The 22204-nt window shown below is 43.5% G+C and overlaps 2 protein-coding genes across 3 annotated transcripts in view; one reads left to right on the forward strand and one right to left on the reverse strand.

The window, feature by feature from the left end:
* Positions 1 to 12999, forward strand: part of tnca (tenascin Ca) — a 29311-nt gene extending 16312 nt beyond the window's left edge. The window contains exons 11-22 of one of the 2 annotated variants that reach the window (XM_062554017.1): positions 5045 to 5317; positions 6254 to 6376; positions 6596 to 6739; positions 6955 to 7074; positions 7431 to 7574; positions 8273 to 8403; positions 8938 to 9070; positions 9933 to 10084; positions 10389 to 10485; positions 10843 to 11004; positions 11503 to 11666; positions 11870 to 12999. In XM_062554017.1, the coding sequence (XP_062410001.1) occupies positions 5045 to 5317; positions 6254 to 6376; positions 6596 to 6739; positions 6955 to 7074; positions 7431 to 7574; positions 8273 to 8403; positions 8938 to 9070; positions 9933 to 10084; positions 10389 to 10485; positions 10843 to 11004; positions 11503 to 11666; positions 11870 to 11980 (1754 nt within the window). In that variant the 3' untranslated portion in view covers positions 11981 to 12999. The remainder of the gene's footprint in view (positions 1 to 5044; positions 5318 to 6253; positions 6377 to 6595; positions 6740 to 6954; positions 7075 to 7430; positions 7575 to 8272; positions 8404 to 8937; positions 9071 to 9932; positions 10085 to 10388; positions 10486 to 10842; positions 11005 to 11502; positions 11667 to 11869) is intronic. The other variant, XM_062554018.1, reaches the window with a different exon arrangement.
* Positions 13000 to 13015: 16 nt separating this feature from the next.
* On the reverse strand, positions 13016 to 21473 carry LOC134100663 (TNF receptor-associated factor 2). Its single transcript, XM_062554019.1, has 11 exons — positions 21245 to 21473; positions 20138 to 20341; positions 19947 to 20025; positions 19698 to 19796; positions 19306 to 19467; positions 18790 to 18864; positions 18574 to 18648; positions 17309 to 17896; positions 16752 to 16929; positions 16126 to 16274; positions 13016 to 15649 (listed from the first exon to the last, which is right to left on the reverse strand). Exons 2-11 carry the CDS (start codon positions 20323 to 20325, stop codon positions 15431 to 15433), a joined length of 1812 nt encoding a protein of 603 aa, XP_062410003.1. The 5' UTR covers positions 20326 to 20341; positions 21245 to 21473; the 3' UTR covers positions 13016 to 15430.
* Between the last annotated feature and the right edge of the window lie 731 nt (positions 21474 to 22204).

Raw genomic sequence — 22204 nt, forward strand, 5'->3', positions numbered from 1 at the left:
GGTTTCATCCTGGAGGTCATTGATACCAGCTGGCAAAAGGAGCCAGTTGAGCTAAACGTTTCCCACAATACCATGTCGCATGACATCACAGGGCTCGAGCCCAGCACTGATTATATTGCCTACCTCTATGGTGTTATGAAAGGAAGAAGAACTCACGCTATCAGTACTGTTGCAACCACAGGTATTTCCTCTTCTTTACTCTACTTCATAATGTCCTATGATATCATATGTGTATGGATGACCACATCAAATGTCAAATGGTGGTTGAAATTGTTTGTGTATGATAATGCTTGCTGATACATTTTAGCTTTAACTGTGGATGGTTTCTGGACAAAAAAAAAATAGAAAAAAGAAACACAAAAGAGACATCGAGCAATAGCCAGAGAAAATAAACACCTACCCTTTTCTCTTCTCCGTAGCCAAACCGCCCGACTTGTACGGGATTGTTGTTTCTAACGTTACCTCAGACAGACTGTCCCTGTCATGGAGGACGGGAGAGAAAGCTTTTGATAACTTTATAGTTGAGGTCAGAGAGTCTGCTTTGCCCTCGCAGGCCATGGGCCGCGCTGTGCCCGGTGGGGAACGCTCCACCGTTTTCACAGGCCTCAAAGGGAACACGCGCTATAACATCAAACTCTACGCCAGCGCGGGCGGAAAGAACTCTCCGGCTCTGACCGCTGTAGCAAGAACAGGTACTGGATTGTTACTGCACTGCATGCTGCTCCACTTATCACAGACCCATGTCAGTGCTGCTCCACTTAACACAGACCCATGTCAGTATTGCTCTACTGATCACAGACCCATGTCAGTACTGCCCTACTTATGACAGACCCATTTCAGTATTGCTCTACTTATCACAGACCCATGTCAGTACTGCTCTATTTATGATAGACCCATGTCAGTATTGCTCTACTTTTCACAGCCCCATCCCCATGTCAGTATTGCTCTACTTATTGCAAACCCATGTCAGTGCTGCTCCACTTAACACAGACCCATGTCAGTATTGCTCTACTGATCACAGACCCATGTCAGTACTGCCCTACCTATGACAGACCCATATCAGTATTGCTGTACTTATCACAGACCCATGTCAGTACTGCTCTATTTATCATAGACCCATGTCAGTATTGCTCTACTTGCTCTACTTTTCACAGACCCATGTCAGTACTGCTCTACTTATTACAGACCCATGTCAGTATTGATCCACTTATCACAGACCCATGTCAGTACTGCTTTTCTTATCACAGACCCATGTCAGTAGTGCCCTACTTATCACAGACCCATGTCAGTAGTGCCCTACTTATCACAGACCCATGTCAGTACTGCTTTTCTTCCTACTTTATTATCATGTTAAAGCATCCAAGGCAAACACATTTAAGTTTCTCTGTCTTTTGCTTTTTAATGTTTTGTGTATCTTACAGTCCAAATTCTCATTGGTCGCAAGACCAGTTCTTTCCTAACTCATTAAGCCTGAGTAATTGAAGCTCTACACTTTCTCTTATTCAGAGCCTAAAGCCAAACTGGGCCGATTAACAGTATCAAAAATCACGCCGAGTAACTTCACTCTAGCCTGGAAAACGGTGGCGGGCCACTTCGATAGCTTTGCCATTCGTGTGAGCGACCGTGAAATGCTGCTCGACACGCTGGAGCTCACGCCTCCCGGCGACACACGTAAGCTTATCGTAAGCGGGCTGGTGGACTCCACGGCCTATGACATACAGATGTACGGCCTCTCGTACGGGCGCCGAACGCCACCGGTCTCGACGCGTACGCGCACAGGTACTATGTAACTTTTTCATGCTACTGACTTGAGATCTAAAAAGCGCCGTTAGATAGACCTGCTTGGCCCAACGAGGTGAAAGGAAACCCCTGCTCACCTTCACTCACAGGACTGTAAGAATGGCATGAGAGCTGCTGCTGTGTCCTGTCAGTAAATGGCTTGGCTGGGAGGCAGCCAGTCCAAGTGATTTCTGAATACAATGCTGCCCCCTCTGGCAGAGTCATGCAAGTGCAAAGTGATGTGGAACAGCAGCATGGTGAGATGTTCACACTGGATGATTTTCTTAGACGAGGCATTCAGTGCCGTGTAGGCCTATGTCTGACTGTTACGCTTATTACTGCCATACTAATGAATTGTGCCTAGACTCACTTCACTCCCGGCTATGTATAACCTCGACATTTCAGTGCATATATTTTTGTACTTACACAGACACGCTTACAGGCACACTGGAAACTTGCATGCCATGATGAGAGCACGTCTGTGCTTCTTAACATGAGAACATGAGATAGTCCCTCACTGCTCTCCGCCATATGGACCCCATTCACCATATGGCAAGTCTCCACAAAGTGCCATTTTTAACATGAACTCACTTTCAGTCTCGACGGCTTTAAGCATCGCTAATGCACGGCTGTAAATGAAGATGGAATGAGGTCTGAACATGCTGGTCATGTTGGAAGAATCTTGTTAGCTACCTGTAATTGCTACCTTTAACAGCTTCCATGTGTGGAGGCATTGCATGATGTGTGCATTTAAGTCTGTGTGGCATGTTTATGATGTCATCAGAGCAACCCTAGCTTTATGGCTGTCATTTTTCTTTTTTTTAAAGCCTGAGGTCTTGGTCTGACATCTCGACTTTATGCTTTGCACAAGACCTCCTAAATTGAGGTATCTAGATGTCTGCAAAAGGTTTCACTTTACAGACTTGGCTACTTGTGCATGATAATGTTTCTCGTGGATTCATCTAAAGAAATTCATTATGTGACAGATCATGTTTTTAACCTCAGTGGAATACTGTAGGAAATGATTTATACCGTATTGCTTAGCACCCAGAAAGAGGATTCATTTGTGCTTGATAATTACATATTAGCAGGCATCTGATACTGAACCAAAGGCTGGTGCCCAGTTCAACATCTTAATTTTCTGCGTTCTGCAGTGCCAATTTAAGCAATTAAGGTCAATGAACACAATTCCAACACATTCATTATAGCCTTGTGTCTCATTCAGTATCTCTATACAGTAGTTCAGGTCTGTACAGCAGATAAAATCCAGCGCTTGAGTAAATATTATTTATCATAATCAAAAGGACCTTATTTTGCAATCACTGCACACCTCTAGTGTTCCTTCACTCTCACCATCTATTGGCTCCAGCCGTACCCAACACCCCAACCCCCCTGTTCTCCCTCTGTGTCCACACCAAACAAAACACCCATCTGTGCCCATCTCCTCAGCCTCATTGCCCAAAGTGGAAAACCTAACCGTGTCAGACATTACCCCGTACGGTTTCCGACTCTCCTGGGCCGCCCGTGACGGGGACCGGTCGGCCGGCAAGCGCTTCAGCCACTTTCAGGTAGAGGTGTCCGACTCCGGGCGACTCCTGGAGGCGCAGGAGTTCTCGGTGCCGGGCAACCAGACCTCGCTGGACATCTGGGGCCTGATCACTGGTATAGGCTATCAGGTCAGGCTGACCGGGGTGTCGGCGTCCGGGCTGCGCTCTCGGCCGCTGACCGCAGTGGCTGTGACAGGTATCGCCATCTACCTCACCTCACCTCACCACGCCTCAAGCCGAGCACTCTCCACACGCCACACACATCATCACAGCATGGGCTTCTCTACTACAGCTGGTTTGGGGCAATAACATTACAGCAGTCACGAGCTGACATAAAAGACAAAAGGCAATTAATTACCACAGATTCAAGGTCAAATTCAGATTATTCATTTAGCTTTGTGTCAAGCCAACTTAGCATAGGCCTAAATACACATAAAGCCTGCCAGTTATTAGATCTTGTCTCAGACTGACACTTGATACCTCTGCACTAAGCCATACTATGCTTTAGTTGAGAAGCTCAGTACATCCCAAACATCTCACTCCCACCCCTTCTCAGTGACAGCTCTCAGACTCTTGTCCCAGCAATAACACGTTTTTATCTCCTGTATCTTGTCTTTTGCTGCGCTTTGTTACAGGGGACAAAGGATGGATTTTCTGTCGCCCACTCTATCCCTTTGAAATATGAGCACGCACATTTGTGTTGCCATATTTAAACTGTGTTTTCCCTCAGAAGTCTATAGAGTGACAGCTTAATCTCTCAGTGCACCACAGCGCTGTTGTCCCTCCTTGCTGTGGTACAGTTCCTATACCAGTGATAGAAACTGCGGGAACAGACACTGAAAGCACTGCTCTTGTGAGTTTTAGTCTCTACTACGCCTTGGTGTGCTAGCACTGCTATTGTGCATATACAAAAGCTAACTAATGTTTGTATGGTAGGCTACATTGCTACGTCCTATGGACTTGCAGGCACAAAATCATTATCATGCAGTGTCAAATTCCGCTTGAATAATCATATAAATTGTCATCTGGGAAACACAGTTTCAGGCATAAGAACAAAGCATGTTTGGAAATGCTAATTGATTATAGCTGGAGGGTCAAACATACAGAGGGCTCTGTTCAAGCTGGTTTGTTCTCTGCTGCTGCTGTTGTTATTACATTCGACAGAGCAGATGATAAGTATATTATTGCACTAGCCATGTGGAACAAGCCCCAGAATTAACAAGGAAACCTTTAACAAATGATCAATGTGCAGAATAACTAAGCTAGTTACTGGCCCTCTTGGAGATGTTTGACACCTCCACAAGACATCCATATTTGTTTGTGACCACTGAATGTACTTTAGCTGCCCTGATTGGAGGCATGCATTTGTCTGTTGGCAAATTTCAGGAAGTGCCATGTCTGACCCAGCTGCATTAATCAGTAGGCTTGGAAGCTTTTAAGAAAGACCCTGGCAAGCACAGAGGTTGTTGTATGATCCCTCTTTCCATTCTGGTGGATGTGTGACTAACTGTGTTCCGGGCCTAAGTATACTAACTTTTCAAAGCATGGTGGACTGGTGAAGTCTGGTCTGGGATGACATAGCTGTTCTCACCTGATTGTAATCATCTATTTCCTCTCCAATGTCATTACAATGTCTCAATGTCACCTTTTAAATTGGTTTTTGAAATGGGCGAGTGGAAGAAGGAGGAGAAAAAAAAGATTATTCCTTTCTCAACCAGAGGCCGAGCCAGAGATTGAGCACCTCTTTGTGTCCGACATCACCCCCGAGAGTTTCCGGATTGCCTGGACCGCCGAGGACGGCGTCTTCGATCGATTCGTGATCAAAGTTAGGGATGCCAAAAAGCTTGCTCACCCGCAAGAGTTTAATGTCGCTGGTGACGAGAGGACCAAAGTCATGACTGATCTAATGGGGGGCACTGAGTATGAGATTGAACTGTACGGAGTCACTCTGGAACACCGATCCCAGCCTTTAACTGCTGTTGCCAGAACAGGTACAGTTGGACGCTGTGCATTTGATGGAAGGTGCTGGGTAACCATTATGTCTTGTTAAGTGTGGTGTGTCTCTGTTAATCCATATTTACACTGTTTGCCATTAATGAATTGATATGCCAAATCCGCCTCTACCGTTCTTTGTCACTGATGGACCCATGTTTCAGATGGCCTGAAATGTATCTGCTTGAGATACAGTTTCAAACCCACTGACTGACTGACTACCATTTGCATGAACTTTTCCATCCTGATACAGGACATTAGGGAAAGAAGCCACAAGGGTTTTGTGGTTGTTCTCATATCTTACTCTGGGGTTTACCGGTGTGGTTTTTTAAACTAATACAGCCATGTTCTGTCCCTCGCCCACAGGAAAGGCAGCATTTCTACAATTATAATGCCTTGTTGTGGTTGGCATGTTTTGTGTGATGGTTGAGTCTGTTCGTCTCTGTGTGCTCTCACAACTGCTTCCAAAGAACCCTTCCTTCAAGGGTGTGTTGTTCTCAGGTTGATGTGTCTTGAATGGTTTTACATTTCGACACAGGCATGTTAAATCTGTGGTATGGAACCGGTCTGAACTCTTCTATCTTTGCTTGTGAAGTGAACTATATTAGGTCTGTGGTTGCCTAACTCTTTCTTCCTGTGAACATTATCTAAAAGGAAACAGTTTTATGGGATGGTGCTCTCCAATACACTTGAGGTCTTCGTGTTTTCCTCCAAGGCCATATTACTGCCTGTTTTTTTTTTGTTTTTTTTTATCTCTGTCTCTATTTCAGGAAGATATGGATCTCTTTTTTTAATGACAGGGAGTTGGGTGATTGCTTCCTTCGTGTTGCTTTGGGGGATTGTGTCCAGTGATGCCAAATGACTCGTAATTATCCAATAATGATGATTGTCCACCTTTTCTCTTCTCTCCGCCATGTGATTCCGCTCCGTATCAGGCCTCGGAGCTCCCCGGGGCATCAGCTTCTCCGATATCACCGCCACGTCTTCCATGGTCCACTGGACCGTTCCCCGCGCCAACGTGGACTCATACCGCGTGACGTTTGTGCCCCTTCAGGGAGGTGAGTGTAAAGGTCAAGAGTGCAAAGGCCATTGACTCCCCGGTGGGCCATTCCGGCAAATGGACGTTTTTGTACTGTGAGATTAAACCATTTTTTTCCCTTTTTTTTCTTTTTTCTTCTATTTCACTTTCTGGCGATGAGGCAACATTTTTATCTGTGCTGTTGTGTCTGTTCTCAAGAGAATGGGTGTATTTTATGTCTGTTTCTCCTGGTTCTCAGGCAATCCCGAGACGGTGACGATTGACGGGGTTCAGTCAGAAACTCTGCTTCCCAACCTGATTCCTGGGGAGACTTATCAAGTGACCGTGGTTGCTGTCAAGGGCTTGGAAGAGAGCGAACCTATCACTGACACAATGACTACAGGTATGACAGACATGTCATAAAAAACAAAGAATCCGATCATCATTATTTCATTTTAGACAGACAAGTTTAAATGCATTAAACCTCTTCAGCTATCAGAAAAAAACTCGTAACTTCAGACCACTAGCTCAACATTTCAGGCTATTTTGCGGTGTTTGCCTCATATTGCAGTGGAGGTTGTGGGTTTTGCATCAGCTGACCACTTTTGTGTGTTGTAGCCCTGGATATGCCACGCAGTCTGACCGCGGTCAACGTCACTGACACCGAGGCTTTGTTGCTATGGCAGCCTGCCATTGCCACCGTGGACGGCTATGTCATCACATACACCGCAGACACAGGTGCCTGATTCCATTCAAAAAACTCAAAGTGAGGTTGTAGTTTGTAAATAGATATTTTCTTCAAGCTGAAGAAATGTGCCACTATATTTTTTCTCCATGACATAATTATTAGTAGTAACACATTACTTATACAATGATTTGACTATACTACTTGTAATTATCATTATTATTATTACTGACATATCATAGTATATAGCCTATGTATAATGAGGAATTTAAAACATGATTTCATCCAGTCTGAATGGTAGATTTTCCTTTCTCTTTTATCATGGCTCCTTTAAAACAAACCATTAGTTGTGTCCTAATTAATCGGGTTCTCTCGTCTCACGTGTTTCGTGCTGGTCTCCTGGCCGCAGGGTCCCCAGTGACGGAGCGAGTGTCGGGGAACATTGTGGAGTTTGAGATGAACTCCCTGAGTCCCAACACCCCGTACACCGTCAGCGTCTACGCCACCAAAGATGCGCTGAAGAGCCAGGCCGTCACCACAGACTTCACCACAGGTCGGTGCCTTGTTCTCATTCCAACAGCGCCTCTGTCTCCGTTTAGCTGAGGTAGTTTGAGAAATGGCACTGAACAGACACTACCAAGACTGTAAATTAAGTCAAAGAATTTGCCACACTCAGCCTTACAGTGCATGCCTAAATCATATTTTGGCATCAGATGTACTGTAGTTATATTTCAAGTGGGTATATGCATAATCAGATAAATGAATTGGAGAAATGTCGTGACATGCAGTTTAATTACCTCCATGCTCTCTGGGGAATTGCATCCTCGACCTTGACATGACTTGATGGCGCACATGCTTGTCAACATTAATGTGCTAAATTGGTCTGGACTGGAGGTTGTATAAAGTGTGGTTTAGTAGTAGCGCTTAAAGTCATATTCAATTTTACAGCAAGCTTTATGAGACTGCTGGAGCCAACAGTTAATAAATAACAGGATTCAGTGGGAAGGTTATTTGGACTGATGAGAGGTCACAACAGAAGTGTGTTTATGATTCGTTTTGGAGCTAAATGCCTGCCACTGTAATGCCAACCAATTACAGTATGTGGATTCCAGTGACTGGCAAAACACAGCCACATTCTGTTCCAGTTCCAGTTAAGACAGGACGCCACCAGTGTTCTTGTGGGTTCTCAAGACAGGGAACCTCTGTTGTTGACTTACCTCTTTGTTTATGTGTTTTGGTACACCATTCCAGAGCTCGATGCTCCGCGGGATTTGGTGGCCACTAACGTCCTGACGGACAGCGCCATGCTCACCTGGACCCCCCCTCGCGGCGCCATCAGCGGCTACATCCTGACCTTCATGGCGTCCGACGGCACAGTCAGGGTGAGCTTGAATCCTGCGAGCTTCTCCATTCTGTCGGGCATATTAAAAAATAAATCATGCCGAATTGCTGTCTTTGAAAAGTAGATGATGCTTAGCCGGTGCTATGAGATACCCAAGCTATGATTCATATTTAATACGCTCTCGATAAGTGCAATGCAACAGTGGGATTAATAATTCATGTTTCCACGGCTTGACCTAGAAGGTTACATGCAATCCAGCTGATTAAGAGGGAGATGATTAGTTTGACCTTGTATATGCATGCACGAGCATGCACGTGTATGTGTGCATCCTCTCATGTAGTTTTAAGCGTGTGTGTGTGGGTGTGTGTGGGTGCGGATGGGCAGTCCTTTGGGGGGACCTGCTTGCTTGTGTGTGTGTGTGTGTGTGTGTGTGTGTGTGTGTGTGTGTGTGTGTGTGTGTGTGTGTGTGTGTGTGTGTGTGTGTGTCTATGTGTACCTGTTTGTGTCTGTGTGTATTCATGAATATATTTGTGTGTGTATGTGTGTGTGTGTATGTTTCTGTTTGTGTATTCAGGAAGTGGTCCTCGACGCCTCTGAAACTTCCTACAGTGCGACTGACTTGAGCAGCTCCATGGAGTATGTGGTGCGGCTGCAGGCTGTCGCCGGCGCCAAGAGGAGTCGTCACATCTCCACCACATTCACCACAGGTGTGTGCTTGCCGCCGGTCACCCGGCAACAATCCCCTGCTTAAAATTGGCACAGTGTTGCAGATTTGTGGGTTGTCTTTCACGTCTGTTGTGTTTCTTTTATACCCTCTCAGTGATTGATTTTTCTGGTTCCGTTTGGTTTGAAGTATTCAGGACTTTCAAGGACTGTATTTTCATGTATTTTTAAATGGGGTTTTCAGCGAAAAATCTGCATTTTTTAAATGGGTTTTTGTTTTAAGGCAGTGGTTCTCAACCTTGGGTCAGGGTACCCCAATAGGGGCCGCCAGAGATGGCAGGGGGTCCATACAATGTTGCCTGGGCTGAGGTTGTGAGATTACCAAAATTATATTTGCGCACATTAAATGTATAAAGTCCCAATAACACACCCAATTGGATTATCAAAAGTCTGTATAATCCAAATTAAAACATATTTTTGTTCCACATTTAAATCATGTAGCTATTTATTACCTCTGAACGTGCGTAAGCAACCTTAAGGTTGGCTAGGCATTGGTAATTCATCCCCAGACCCCGATTGTTGAATAAAACTAATTCATCCCCAGACCCCGATTGTTGAATAAAACAATGTATTGTGTGTGTATGCGGGTAGGAGTTCGGGTAGGGGCCCCTGGCTTGTCTAAGACACAGGCAAAAGGGGCCTTCAAGGAAAAATGTTTGTAAAACACTGTTTTAAGGTGCCTAATAAGATGTGACAAGACTCTGAATATATCTTTGCATGTGTGTGTGTGTGTGTGTGTATGTGTGTGTGTGTGTGTGTGTTTGTGTGTGTGTGTGTGTGTGTGTGTGTGTGTGTGTTTTTCATGCCTCTGTGCATGTATGTCTGTCTGTGTGGACTTGTATGTAGCTGGAGTCCTTTACAGCTTTCCTAAGGACTGCTCACAGGCACTACTGAATGGGGAGAGTGCATCTGGCCTGTACACCATCTATGTGGGAGGAAACAAGAACCAGCCCATGGAAGTGTACTGTGACATGGCCACCGATGGCGGTGGATGGGTGGTAAGTACAAAGCATGGTGTCACAATGAGAGTCACTTCTCTATGAGCCATGCGTTTTCACATTCTGCCTCGACCGTTTCTTCCAAAGAGCAATACATTGTGTCTTCAAGGCAAGAGAAAAATCAATTTAGCAAGAGTTACGTGCGTGGGCAAGAAACAATGATGAAACAAAATGAAATTACTCGGTCATAGGTTCGTTTAGTCCATATTTAAATAAACCCGAGCCCAAGGATTGCAATTACAATGAAGTCGTTATCTTGTGAGACCAAAGGCTCTGTCCTCAGACTTGCCTATTTTCCCACCAGGTATTCCTCAGACGTCAGAGCGGGAAAACTGAGTTCTTCAGGAATTGGAGGAACTACACAAATGGCTTCGGGGACATGATGGATGAATTCTGGCTCGGTGGGTCTACGTTTGACAATAGAGAAATCTTCACAAATTCATTTCATGCTTGACTCAAGTACAAGATGTATGATAACACTTGAGCAGAATGTTTTTAAATTTAATTATCTTTTAGAAATATACTACCAAAATGTACTGTAAGAATACATCTCATGGGCTATTTTATTGTTTTTCCTATATACGGAAATAGTCTAGCCCACAAAACACTCCATTTAAATAGTTAAGAGCAATGTTATTGCAAGCATGTCTAAATCATGACTAAAGCACTCTGATTTGTGTTCATTGTATCGGTGTCAAATTTTCTGAATCACTTTCTTCCACCTGTAAATATCCTTTTTCTCTCTGCTTCTGTGTCAGGTCTGTCCAACCTGCACAAGCTCACCACCTCAGGTCCGTATGAGCTGCGGGTGGACCTGAGAGATGGCACTGAGTCTGTGTACGCTTACTACGACAAGATGGTTGTTGGCGAGCCACGAGGCCGCTACAAGATTCAGATCGGTTCCTACAGTGGCACAGCTGGTGAGCCTGGACAGTTTGCATAGCTTCAGAAATACATCTACAATTGTCTTAGATTTGTGCACTGTATGTATGAAAGACAACTTTAAATAAAAATACAGTACAGTTTATAGGTTGAAGGTGCTTGGTTCAGCATAGTCTAAAGCATGGTACAGGTACCTCTTACCTTCAGTTCACATAAGCCTTACTGCCAGAATTTGTCCAGGCTTTTGCTTTGCAATATTCAGACTATTTGGTAAGATTTCACCTCCAGACAATCTGGATATCTGGATAACTTCTATTCTTACTGTATGTATTTGTACTTATTTACATTACACGTTTCTGAGAGAGGTTTTATGCCATGTGCTCGTAAGTCATTGCAAAAGAAGCAAACCCTTGTTGTGTTATAGCACCACCCAATGGCAATATCAAAACACACATGTTAGAGACATTACTGTAAGTCACACAGCAGGAGAGATTCCTGCTGTTAAGATTCTGCTTAACCATCTCTGTAAATTTCAGGTGACTCTATGACCTACCACCAGAATAGACCCTTCTCCACGTACGACAATGACAATGACGTTGCCGTCACCAACTGTGCCCTGTCGTACAAGGGTGCCTTCTGGTACAAGAACTGCCACCGGGTCAACCTCATGGGAAGATATGGAGACAACAGCCACAGCAAGGTGAGACATGAGAAAAGTTAGCGTCAAAGTAGCTAAATCTTTCTATTCACTATTTACCATTTTGTATTGTTATGAATATTTACAAAAGTCGTTGTTAACCAGCCAGATTTGACATTTTTGTGTGTATTTCGCTGTGTACTCAGTTGTCAAGTCGTATATGAAAACGTAAAATGTTGTGTTTCTGTTTCCTGTTTTCATCTCAGGGCATCAATTGGTTCCATTGGAAGGGCCACGAGCACTCTGTCCCCTTCGCAGAGATGAAGATCAGGCCAGTCAACTTTGGCAACTTAGAAGGCCGGAGGAAAAGATCGTAGAACTCTCTCTGTCAAAAAACAACCCCTCCCTCTTCCTCAATCCCACCCAGCTGGTTGCCAGATCAGCCTAGCTGGCCAAGTACCAGACACCAAGGCCCCAATTCCCCATCAAAAACCGGCCTAAGTCACTACGGTATAGTCCTGACACACTCTATGGTGACCGGATAAAATGGGGCTATTTTTCTATACCGAAAATGTCATTGTGCACAAAAAACAGGTGGAGGGTTAACTATAGCGTAAGCCAAGACTGGGCTGGCGCCTCCCTTTTTGAATATTTGGGTTTGTCCTGTTTCATCTCTGGCAGATTTTTTTTTGTTTTTAAAGTGTTTGTTCTCATAAAAAAATTCCTTCCCATGGAATTGATGCTGGTGCTTTTTGACTTATTTTTTTGTTGGTCAGATAGTTTTTATTGAAACAAGTCCCCTTAGAATCCTGTTGAGTTTTTGGTTCTTTTATGTGTACTTGTTTGTGAGTTTCATTTGTTTTTCTTTTAAAAGGTGGATAAGTCTCACTTTTATTTCTTTTATTGAAGAGCTTTTAAAATATGTATGATTGTTAATGAATGTACAGGGCATAGTGGCTAAAGATGTTAAAAGCCCCGTATGTTTAAGTGTGACCATTACATCAGAAAACGATTTAATAAGCGATTTCAGCAATCAGAGAGAGAGAGAGAGAGAGAGAAAGAGAGAGCGAGAAAGTCACAGTCAATAAATATCTGTTGTACAGGGATAGAATTTGTGAGTCTTTTTCTGTATGTGAAGATTTCTTCTTCGGTAAGAAAACAACAACATGTTTCTAAATTGATAGATTTTGTAGTCTTTTAAATGACAGAAATAAACCTTCTTTAACAAAGTGCCATGAACTATATATTAATAAAGCATTTGCAATAACAGACCACCAAAATGTCCATGGTAGTGGGAGACACCACTGATTTTCAACAAGCCTGTAAAGTGTTTGCTTGTGTTTTCTGTAAAATGGAGAGAGAAAATATCTGTATCCCTTATTACAATAAAATACTTTCTTAAAAATGTTCTTCACTTGTCTTTATTGACAAAATGGTCAAATACAGCATTGATACAATTAAAAACTGTAGTATGGGCTTTGAATAACATCGATAATAAATACATTTGAACCAAAAACAAATTTCAACACACCAATTGTAGGACACAGTTCTTGTAGAAAGTCAATATGGTTCTGCATTTAGCATGTAAACCCATTATAGAAAATTGCACTGAGCCTTCCGTACATTCAATCTATGCCTCAAACCATGTTAAAACTTTCAACCCTCTACACATTTGGCACAAGAAACAAATAGGAAGAGTATTAAAAAGTACATCAGTTTCCATCTAAGTTTGGCATTTGTTGCTTAAATTGTTGCACATCTCTATATCATCTGTATCAACTCTATCGGTCAATCTATGACACCTAAGAAAGGATTTGAGCACTTTGAATAAAAGGACCTAAATATTTTGTGTGCATTTTGCAACAATAGCGTTCACTACTGCAATAGGTATAGCATTTTTAATGCCCCCCTTAAACATTTTTAAACCACCATGACAGCACAAAAACCAGCTATGTGGCTATATATCCATAATAAAAACATATATCACACAATTTCACTGAATAGTGTTCTTACATGTACTTGATTATAGATGCTAGATTAGCATATATCATAATATTAAAAGTATATATCTATATTATTCTTCGAGGATTACTACTGCTAATATTTCAAGAAAATATATAAGCAGCATCGTATATAATATAATAGTATAATATTGTGATATCCATTAAAATATAAAGATGTGTGTCCACTTTTGACCTACTGTGTAAGATCATCTATAAACACACACAATAAAACGTTATATTCGTTGAAGCTTCTCATGCACAGAGGAGCTTCAAGACCTGTCATGTCTGGTTTAAAAATAACCACCATTCAAAAGAATTTCTTAAAGCCAAATGGAATAGAAGCTAATCGCAAATTGCACACGTTGCTAATATAGACCACCCATTTTAACACATCACATACCCTTATATATGACATCTCAATATTACAGTTGTAAACACCAGCTCACAGATCACCTTGCCAATACTCCTATCATCAAAACTAACCTACCTTTCTATCAAACTAGTTAGACATTGCACACGTGGTTACAAATCTCATGGGTTAGTTCCTTTCGAGTCATTTCCAACCTCTACGTTTATTAAATCTTCAATAAAACTTCTACAAATCTCTTCAAACTTTCATCCCATTGCACTCGATATGTCAAATACGTTTTACATTCCATTCCCAAATCTGCTAAACCAAGGTTCCAGATGAGAGAGAGAGCGAGAGAGAAAACACAAACAAAAGCAACAAGAAATACCATCGCAGGAGCGCCAATACCCTGTTTGTCAGATAAATGTAGAATGTTGAGGGATACATACTAAAATGGCGAATATGAAAGATATGAAAACCCTGCTGTGAACTACTGCTAAAACCCTGATAACTTCAAATGTATCTTCCACAGATGTAACAAACCAGCCCTCAAGTCTAAAACCACTCACTCACTGACTGACTGAGCACACGCTAAATGGAATGTTGCCATTTACAATAACGTGAAAGAAATCTACTCCTATGCAAGCTTCAAAAGACAATGGAATTTCTCTCTCAAAGGCCAACGAAAGAGATGCTAGGTTGGTTAACATGCAAATTGCACCTACATATTAAATCTGCCAATTATTTTTTTTCAGTAACTCCACGTTTCTTCTATGCAAATTGATGACCGCTACAATAAGCAAGCATAATCGAAATCACCCTCTAAAAAGGGCTGACATTTGAGGCTTAATAATTAGGGGCCAATCCATAGGCTGTTCCATAAAAAGCCATTTCCCCCATTGGCACTTACAGTCTGCATCCCTCTCTTTACATGGGTGCATCACCACTAAGTATTGGTCCTCCAAAATCTATTTTTGATATAATTGTTATATTTATAGAAATACTGACATAACTTTAACACAATTTACCCTGTCATACCAACAAGCAGGTACACAGCACCAGACAGAAACAGGCCAAGCTGACCTATTGTCACCGTTACTAATTCAAGCTCTTTTAAAAATGTAAACAGCACTGACAACAGATGGTCACTCCCTTCTAACGTCATCTGAAGCGGAGACATCACCCTCATTAGGCTCATGTGCTTGTGAGAGAGTGACAGCCAACGTAGAGCTCTAGCTCCCCCTGGTGGCACGAGCCGAGCCTGCCGTAGCATCAGTGCAGACATGCTGGGTCAGCATTCGCATGCAGGTGAAAGGGATGTGCCATGAACCGAGAGGGCATACGCTCCCGTGAAACAAAAACAAGCCCCGTGCACAAAATACCCTGTCGGAAACACTGCGAGCGAGTCGCGCGACCTGCTACGTTGACACAGCGCGAGATCCGTCACGGAACCGGAAAACCGTGAGCTGATAAGATTAGAGGCCTGTGAGATCCACGATGACCTTAATGAAGATGGTGTCGTCGCGTATGTACGAGTTCTTGCCCTCCAGCTTGGACAGCGGGCAGAAAAGCGGGCAGCCACTGGCGATGTTCATCTCACTCACTGGCCGCTGGAAAGAGGAGGAAGTGACATCGGGCCGGAAGGCATCAATGATGTGCTCCCGGTTACTCTGGTCCAGTAGCATAAGGGTCACCTGCAGGCAGAAGACAGACAGCAGAGCGAAAATGATCACACTGGCAAGTGGACAGTCTCGACCCGTCAAAGGAGAAACATTGAACTTGGAAGACAATACAATACACAATGGGTGTTTGCTGTTTAAATTATTGAGCCCACAAACACAACAAGCTTTCCCAACTTAAATAAAAAGCATTCCTCCAGAAATTCTACAACACAAAACAAAATGAAGACGGTGAAATTCAAAATTCGATCGAACTCCAGCTCTTTTAAAAATGCTGGGGGGCGCTGTGGCACAGCAGGCTACAGCGCTCGTGCCATGTGCGGGTCGGAATGCCCACGCGGACCCAGGTTTGAATCCGGCCTGCGGTCATGTCCCGATCCCACCCCATCTCTCTCTCCCACTTGTTTCCTGTCTACTCTTCACTGTCCTATAACAATAAAGGCAAAAAGGGCAAAAAGGGCAAAAATATACTTAAAAAAAAAAATGCTTGCCTTCTGGTTGAAAGGCCATTTGAGCAGGGCATCACTCTGTCCCCTCATCACCACAAAGAACAGAGAGAGGTGTGAGCCACGGCCTGTGCCATCCCCATTCAGGTAGATCCGTAGACACATCTTGTAGCCGTACTTGCTAGTGTAAAATGCTATGGGAGAACAAACAAACAAGTAATTATTCACACTGCAAAGACATTTTTACCGCTATTAGTCTCCTACTCAACACTGTTGGCATGTAATCATACGTTTCTGTAGGCTACTCACAGTGGATATTCTACTTTCTATTACAAAATGTGAACATACAGTAAGTGATACAGCTTATACACCACTGTCACTCATATATCAACACCATTGATTTATATACTGTAAATGTGACCACATTTAAAGATAAAGTTCAACATTCCATCCCATAATGGCGCACAATGGTGTTTTGAGCCTTCCAGGCAGCGCTGCCACTGTTGACTTAAAGGCACTTAATCCTACCCCTAACCCTAACCCTAACCTTAACCCGTGCCTAACCCTAGCGCCTTCCAGGCAGCGCTGCCTTGAAGACAACGTTGGGGGCTCAAAACACCAAGAAACCATAATGACTGTACAACTATATAATAACAGCCATATAAGCATACCAGGTGAGAACATGGCATGGGCTCGCCCAGCAATGGCATCCTGCCTCTTTTTGGTGAAGTCGGAGATCCTCCAGATGAAGACGCCGTCGAAGGTGGTGGCAGCCATCTCACGCAGCCTGCCCTCCATCTCCGCCACGGTCAGGTCCTTCACCCCCACCGTCCGCTCCAGCTGCCGGACCTGAGCCAAAGGACGATAAAGTTGTCAAGTTTACGTCCATCTACTTCCTGGCCGGGATACAAGTCAGACTCACCCTTGAAGATGTGATTGTAAAAGTTATATGTAGCACATAAAAAGAGCTCAAAGTCCAATTAGAAGATTTCACTTAGATCTGTCCTTCACATAAGGGAGTTTCATAGCAGGATATGGGAATTTACGTAAGCACTAAGCAGCAATGACTATCAGGAGGATTCAACCCCATTAGCATTGCAAGTGCTAGCCTGACGCTTTTACTAACACTTTACATGCAGCTAAACTAAACTGAGTTGAATGTTTACATGCATGACTCAAACCTCAGTCCACAGGTAAAGGTCATCTCACCTCACTCAAAAGTACACACCTTGTTGCTCAGAGCCTCGATCTTGTCCTGGTCCAGTCGATGTTGCCGGTTGCTGGCCTCGATGGTGGTGGCGAAGCGCTCGACCTCGCGGTTCAGCACGCACACCACGTCCTGGAAGGTGCCCGCCTTCACCTCCAGCTCCTGGCAGCGCCGGCCCAGCTCCGCCACCTTGGTCTTCTCGCTGTGCAGCTGCAGCTCCAGCGCCGCGCCCACCGAGCTGGGCAGCGGCGTGAAGGAGGTGGGCAGCGTGGCGGTGGGCAGAGCGGGCAGAGCGGGCAGAGGAGCGGCGGCCGAGCCGGAGCCGGAGCCGGACGCCGAGGCCGAGGAGGAGGAGGAGGAGGACGAGGCGGAGGCCCCCTGCACGGGAGGCCCGAGGGCGGGCGCGGACATGGCGCTCAGCTGGCTGACGCGGAGCTCCAGCTCGCGCAGGGACTGGTGCAGCTCGTGGGCCTTGTGGCCGGCCAGCTCCAGGCTCTGCGGCTGCAGCCCCTCCAGGCTCACCTTCATGCCCATGATGTAGTGCAGCAGCAGGTTGAGGTGCTCGTGGGCGCAGGCGCGCTCGTGCTCATGGATCTTCTCCTTCTCCACCTGGGTGGGGAGCGCAACCGTGCAGAGGAGAGGCAGTTACAATACATTCATGCAAGAACTGCATTGTTGTCCTGTGCTGTGCGTGTATATTATAGTATTGTACTGTGTATATTAATGTATTGTACTGTACTGCAGGGCTCAACGTTAACTTGTAAAAGGGGTTGGCAGCTGGGCAACCAGGTATGAGGTATTGGTTGCCAAAGCCAACCAAATCTGGTTGCACTTGGGCAATCGGGCAACCATTAATGTCGAGCCCTGCTGTACTGTACTGTGTGTGTTACTGTACTGTGTATTACTGTACTGTGCTGTCTATATTACAGTAATGTATATTGCTGTATTGGTACTGTGTACAGAATATTACTATACTGTACTGTGCTGTGTATATTACTGCACTGTACTTTACTGTCTACAGTATATTATAGAACTGTACTGTGTATACTACAGCATATTGCTATATTTGTCCTGTGTACAGTATATTACTGTACTGTACTGCATTGCGCTGTGTTTATTACTGTGCTGTACTTTACTGCATTATGTATATTACCGCATTCTATCATTGCTTTGTTGTTAAGGATTTAGAGGATTTAGAGTATTGAAATGAATCTCTGAGCAGTTATAGATGCACCACAATGGAGGAATCTAGAGGTCTGTTGAGGGACTTCTGATTTAGTACTTACTGACATGTCACAGCCCACTACTTGATATCTGCATGGAGTTCTGAATTTGCTGCAAAACTTTATGTGGTCGACATACTAAAAGAAAGGATAAAGATTGAAAAACAAGTGAATATTCTCTCGACTCGACTCTGTGAATATTCACCATATGGTTCTGAACAGGAGAACTTTCTGTTTCACTCGGAGAGAGGTTTTAAAAATAACGTTCCGAGGCCCCACCTTTTCCCGGGGGATTTTCTTCTTCGCACAGCCTTCACAGATCATCGGATACTTGGGGCAGATCTCGTCATGCGCCTGAAAAAAAAGGACTTTACTTTTAATGATCTCACTTCCTAGTCTGCCAGAAATCAGTGGACATGTGAAACATATCATGTGAAACACATCATGTGAAGGAAGCATTTATAAAAACATTCAGACATGATGTAACTGAACACTGTCACAAACAGCTATATGTTACTGATTTGTGGTTAACAAAAAGCACAGAATTCAAATCATTTCATAAAACGGACAGCAAAATCCCTTCTTCGCTTGAGGTTTTACAGCTGTGGTTTAGTTGTGGTTTTACCGGGCGTAGCAGCTCTTACAGCTCCCATGTTAAATAATGTAATGTGAAAGGCAGCCTTGTTATTATTTTATGCATCTCTGGGTACACTTGCTCAAGTCATCCATGACATAACCCTACAGTAAAAGCTGAAGTCATATCTTGCCAAAAGACACACCTGTGTATTGCCTCACCTTAATGTTTTTGAAATGAAATGGCTCTTTGCAGTACTTGCAGTTGAGGGTTCTCTCTGGACATTCACGCTCATTATGCCTCTCTTGCTCGTTGAAGCGCAGGCGCTCCTTACATGAGGGACAGGGGATGATCATGAACTCACACTTTCCCTCGTGGCTTAGCTGAAAACGAAACGGACACGTAAAACAGTGTACTGTGCTTGTGTTTAGCAAGTTCTAATATATGTACTGTACATGAAACAGCCATATGCTATCCATACAGTACAGTACATTATAGTACAGTATAGCAAATCAAATTATTTGCATTTCAACAAACTACAATTTGGAACATAACTGAAAAATCATTTAATAATGTTACGGAGCGCTAAGACCCTCGAGAGGAAATGCAATACCTCATATTCTTTGATGCTGCCCTTCCAAGTGCAGCCCTCGTTAACGCACATAGCAGCAAGCGTCTCCACCTCTCTCCGAGCTGCATTGTCAGGAAAGGCCTGTAAACACACACAGGGGTACACACACACACACACACACACACACAGTAATGAGGGAGGCAACTTACTGTACATCACTTATTTCAACATCAAGGGCGAGCAATACAGTTGTTAAAGTAAGATCATGACCATAACAGAAAATATACGCACACAGCCTTGTTTGAGAATAGATGTGGGCTCTTCAAATATGTCCTCCTTGATACAGGCATTACATTTCTGGGGTCCATTGCTATTAAAATAAGAACAATTAGTAGCCATCTCAAAGTCATTTTACATGAAATATTGAATCACTTACAATGTAAACCCCCCACACGTGCCTGCACATTAAAACACAAACAAACCTGACAGTTCTGTTGAAGCAGTAGGAACAAAAGCGATGACCACACTGGGCTTGGAATGGTCTCCTCAAAATGTTATGACAGCAGTTGCAAAGGTGCTTATCCTCCAGCTTATTGGCCAAGATCTTCTTGGGGAAGCCTGGTTTGTTGCTCTCCATTGATGAAGGGGGAGAAGGTTCTTGTGTTGCCATGACTCCCTCACTGGGTCTATCTCAAAACAATGAACAATGTCACCACACCATCCATGCTGCAAAGAAACCTAAATTCACATTGGTCCATACTATTGCTCCATACTATTGCTCCATAATGCAATATCCTAGGTTACAAATAGGCCTAGCTCAGTTGCAATATTGCGAAATGCAATCATACTGTAGGAGCATGTGATGTTTAGTCTACTCCACAACAGACAGGCTAGAGTTATTCAAAAAAAAGAACAAAGAGATGTGGACCTGTTATCCATGCTGACTAAAGAAGTCTAGCAATGTCTGGGTGAAAATTCAGATGAGGCTTCCATATGATGTCAATGACAAAAAATGCATTTGTCTTTACGGTAGACTATTGCATTTATCTTCAGCTGAGTTAGTGCAAATAAGTGCAGACTGTTTGCTTGAAATCAATCATGCATTTTGGTTGAAGCTAGCCTACAACCGTTACGAGTTTCAGTTCTGTTCTGTTGTTTCAGTAGGACTCTCCAAAAAGCACGACAATTAACCAGGTTTAGGTTACGAACGACAAGAAAGCAATCCAGGCCGCTGGGGGCCACGTTTCTTTGTTTGTATTTTCGGCTCAGCCGCACCTGGACCAAGTTGGTGGTAGTTCACATCACAGCCACGGATGAGCATCTGTTCCGCGTTCCCATCATGTCAGGGATGCTTGTCGTAAAGCGACTGTGTCACTGATCACAAAATTGTCGCCATGCTACCAAATGCACAATTATTTTTCACCGTTTGGATTTATGATGTGAGAACCCCTCCAACAACTAAATATGATATTCAAGCCAGACTGCCACGCCCCTCGACATCATCAAGCTAATAAAGAACAATTTAGCCAAAGCTACATACTACCAGCAAAAGAAATATTCTAACATTCACTTTGCAATAGCTTACTTACCCGCTCTTCAGTCTGAATCATCATTCCAGAGAGGAGAAATGGACAGCCCCTCGTCGCAAATATAGAAACACGATGAATGTTTCATTAACCGAAACGGACCGTGCCCCAAGCCATGTAGCATGGCTCTTATTGATAGCCTACATTTGAAGCAGCGCTGGAATATGTTGATTGCTTACATTGTTAGGAGCAGCGATTGCTCTTTCACAGGGTTACGTCATGATACAGAAGAACCGACATAGGCAGACAGCAAAACAAGTCAGTGACTACATGCGCACACGGTGGTGATGGCAGCCAAGTGCAATGGTTTCCAGAGAGAGCAGTTAAAGGTGTATTGCCGCGACAGTTAATGTCCAATTCCACCCAGAAAACCCTACATGCACAACCTTAGGAGCCTATTTCTTTCAAAAAGCCTGTTCACTCAGACAAAATCCTTCTCCAAGTTTATTATGGGCTAGAAATTTAATGAGCCTATACTTTATGAACAGAATATCATTATTGTTAAACCCATGTGACAGCCTTTCTACAGAGTCAATTTAATATAAGCCATGAGTTTTCTAAAATGCAGTCTGCAGCCTTTATTCTTCAAAACGAACATTAGCAGGAGAACACTGCCTGATAGTTGATTATTATATATTTTAGCCTTCCTTACGTTTTGGCCTAAATGTCCTATGGCCTGGCCTAGGCTACTGATAATCTTTTTTTTTTTTTTACCTGCAGGCCTTGATGTAAAACCAAAACCAAGGTGAACACTACTTCTGACATTTTAATCTTCTTCAAATACATATAGTTTGTCTTTGAACGCAAACCCAGTTTTTATGCTATGATGTTTGCAAAGGCAACTCTTTAAAAGTCAATCAAGTCAAGATCATCCATTTATGTACAATATATTCAAGTTAAAAAACAAGCAAAAAACAAACAAACGTTGACTACCTGCCTTAAAACTCAGGTTTACTGTAAAAG

This window comes from Sardina pilchardus, chromosome 14 (assembly GCF_963854185.1).
Source record: "Sardina pilchardus chromosome 14, fSarPil1.1, whole genome shotgun sequence".
Taxonomy (NCBI): Eukaryota; Metazoa; Chordata; class Actinopteri; order Clupeiformes; family Clupeidae; genus Sardina; species Sardina pilchardus.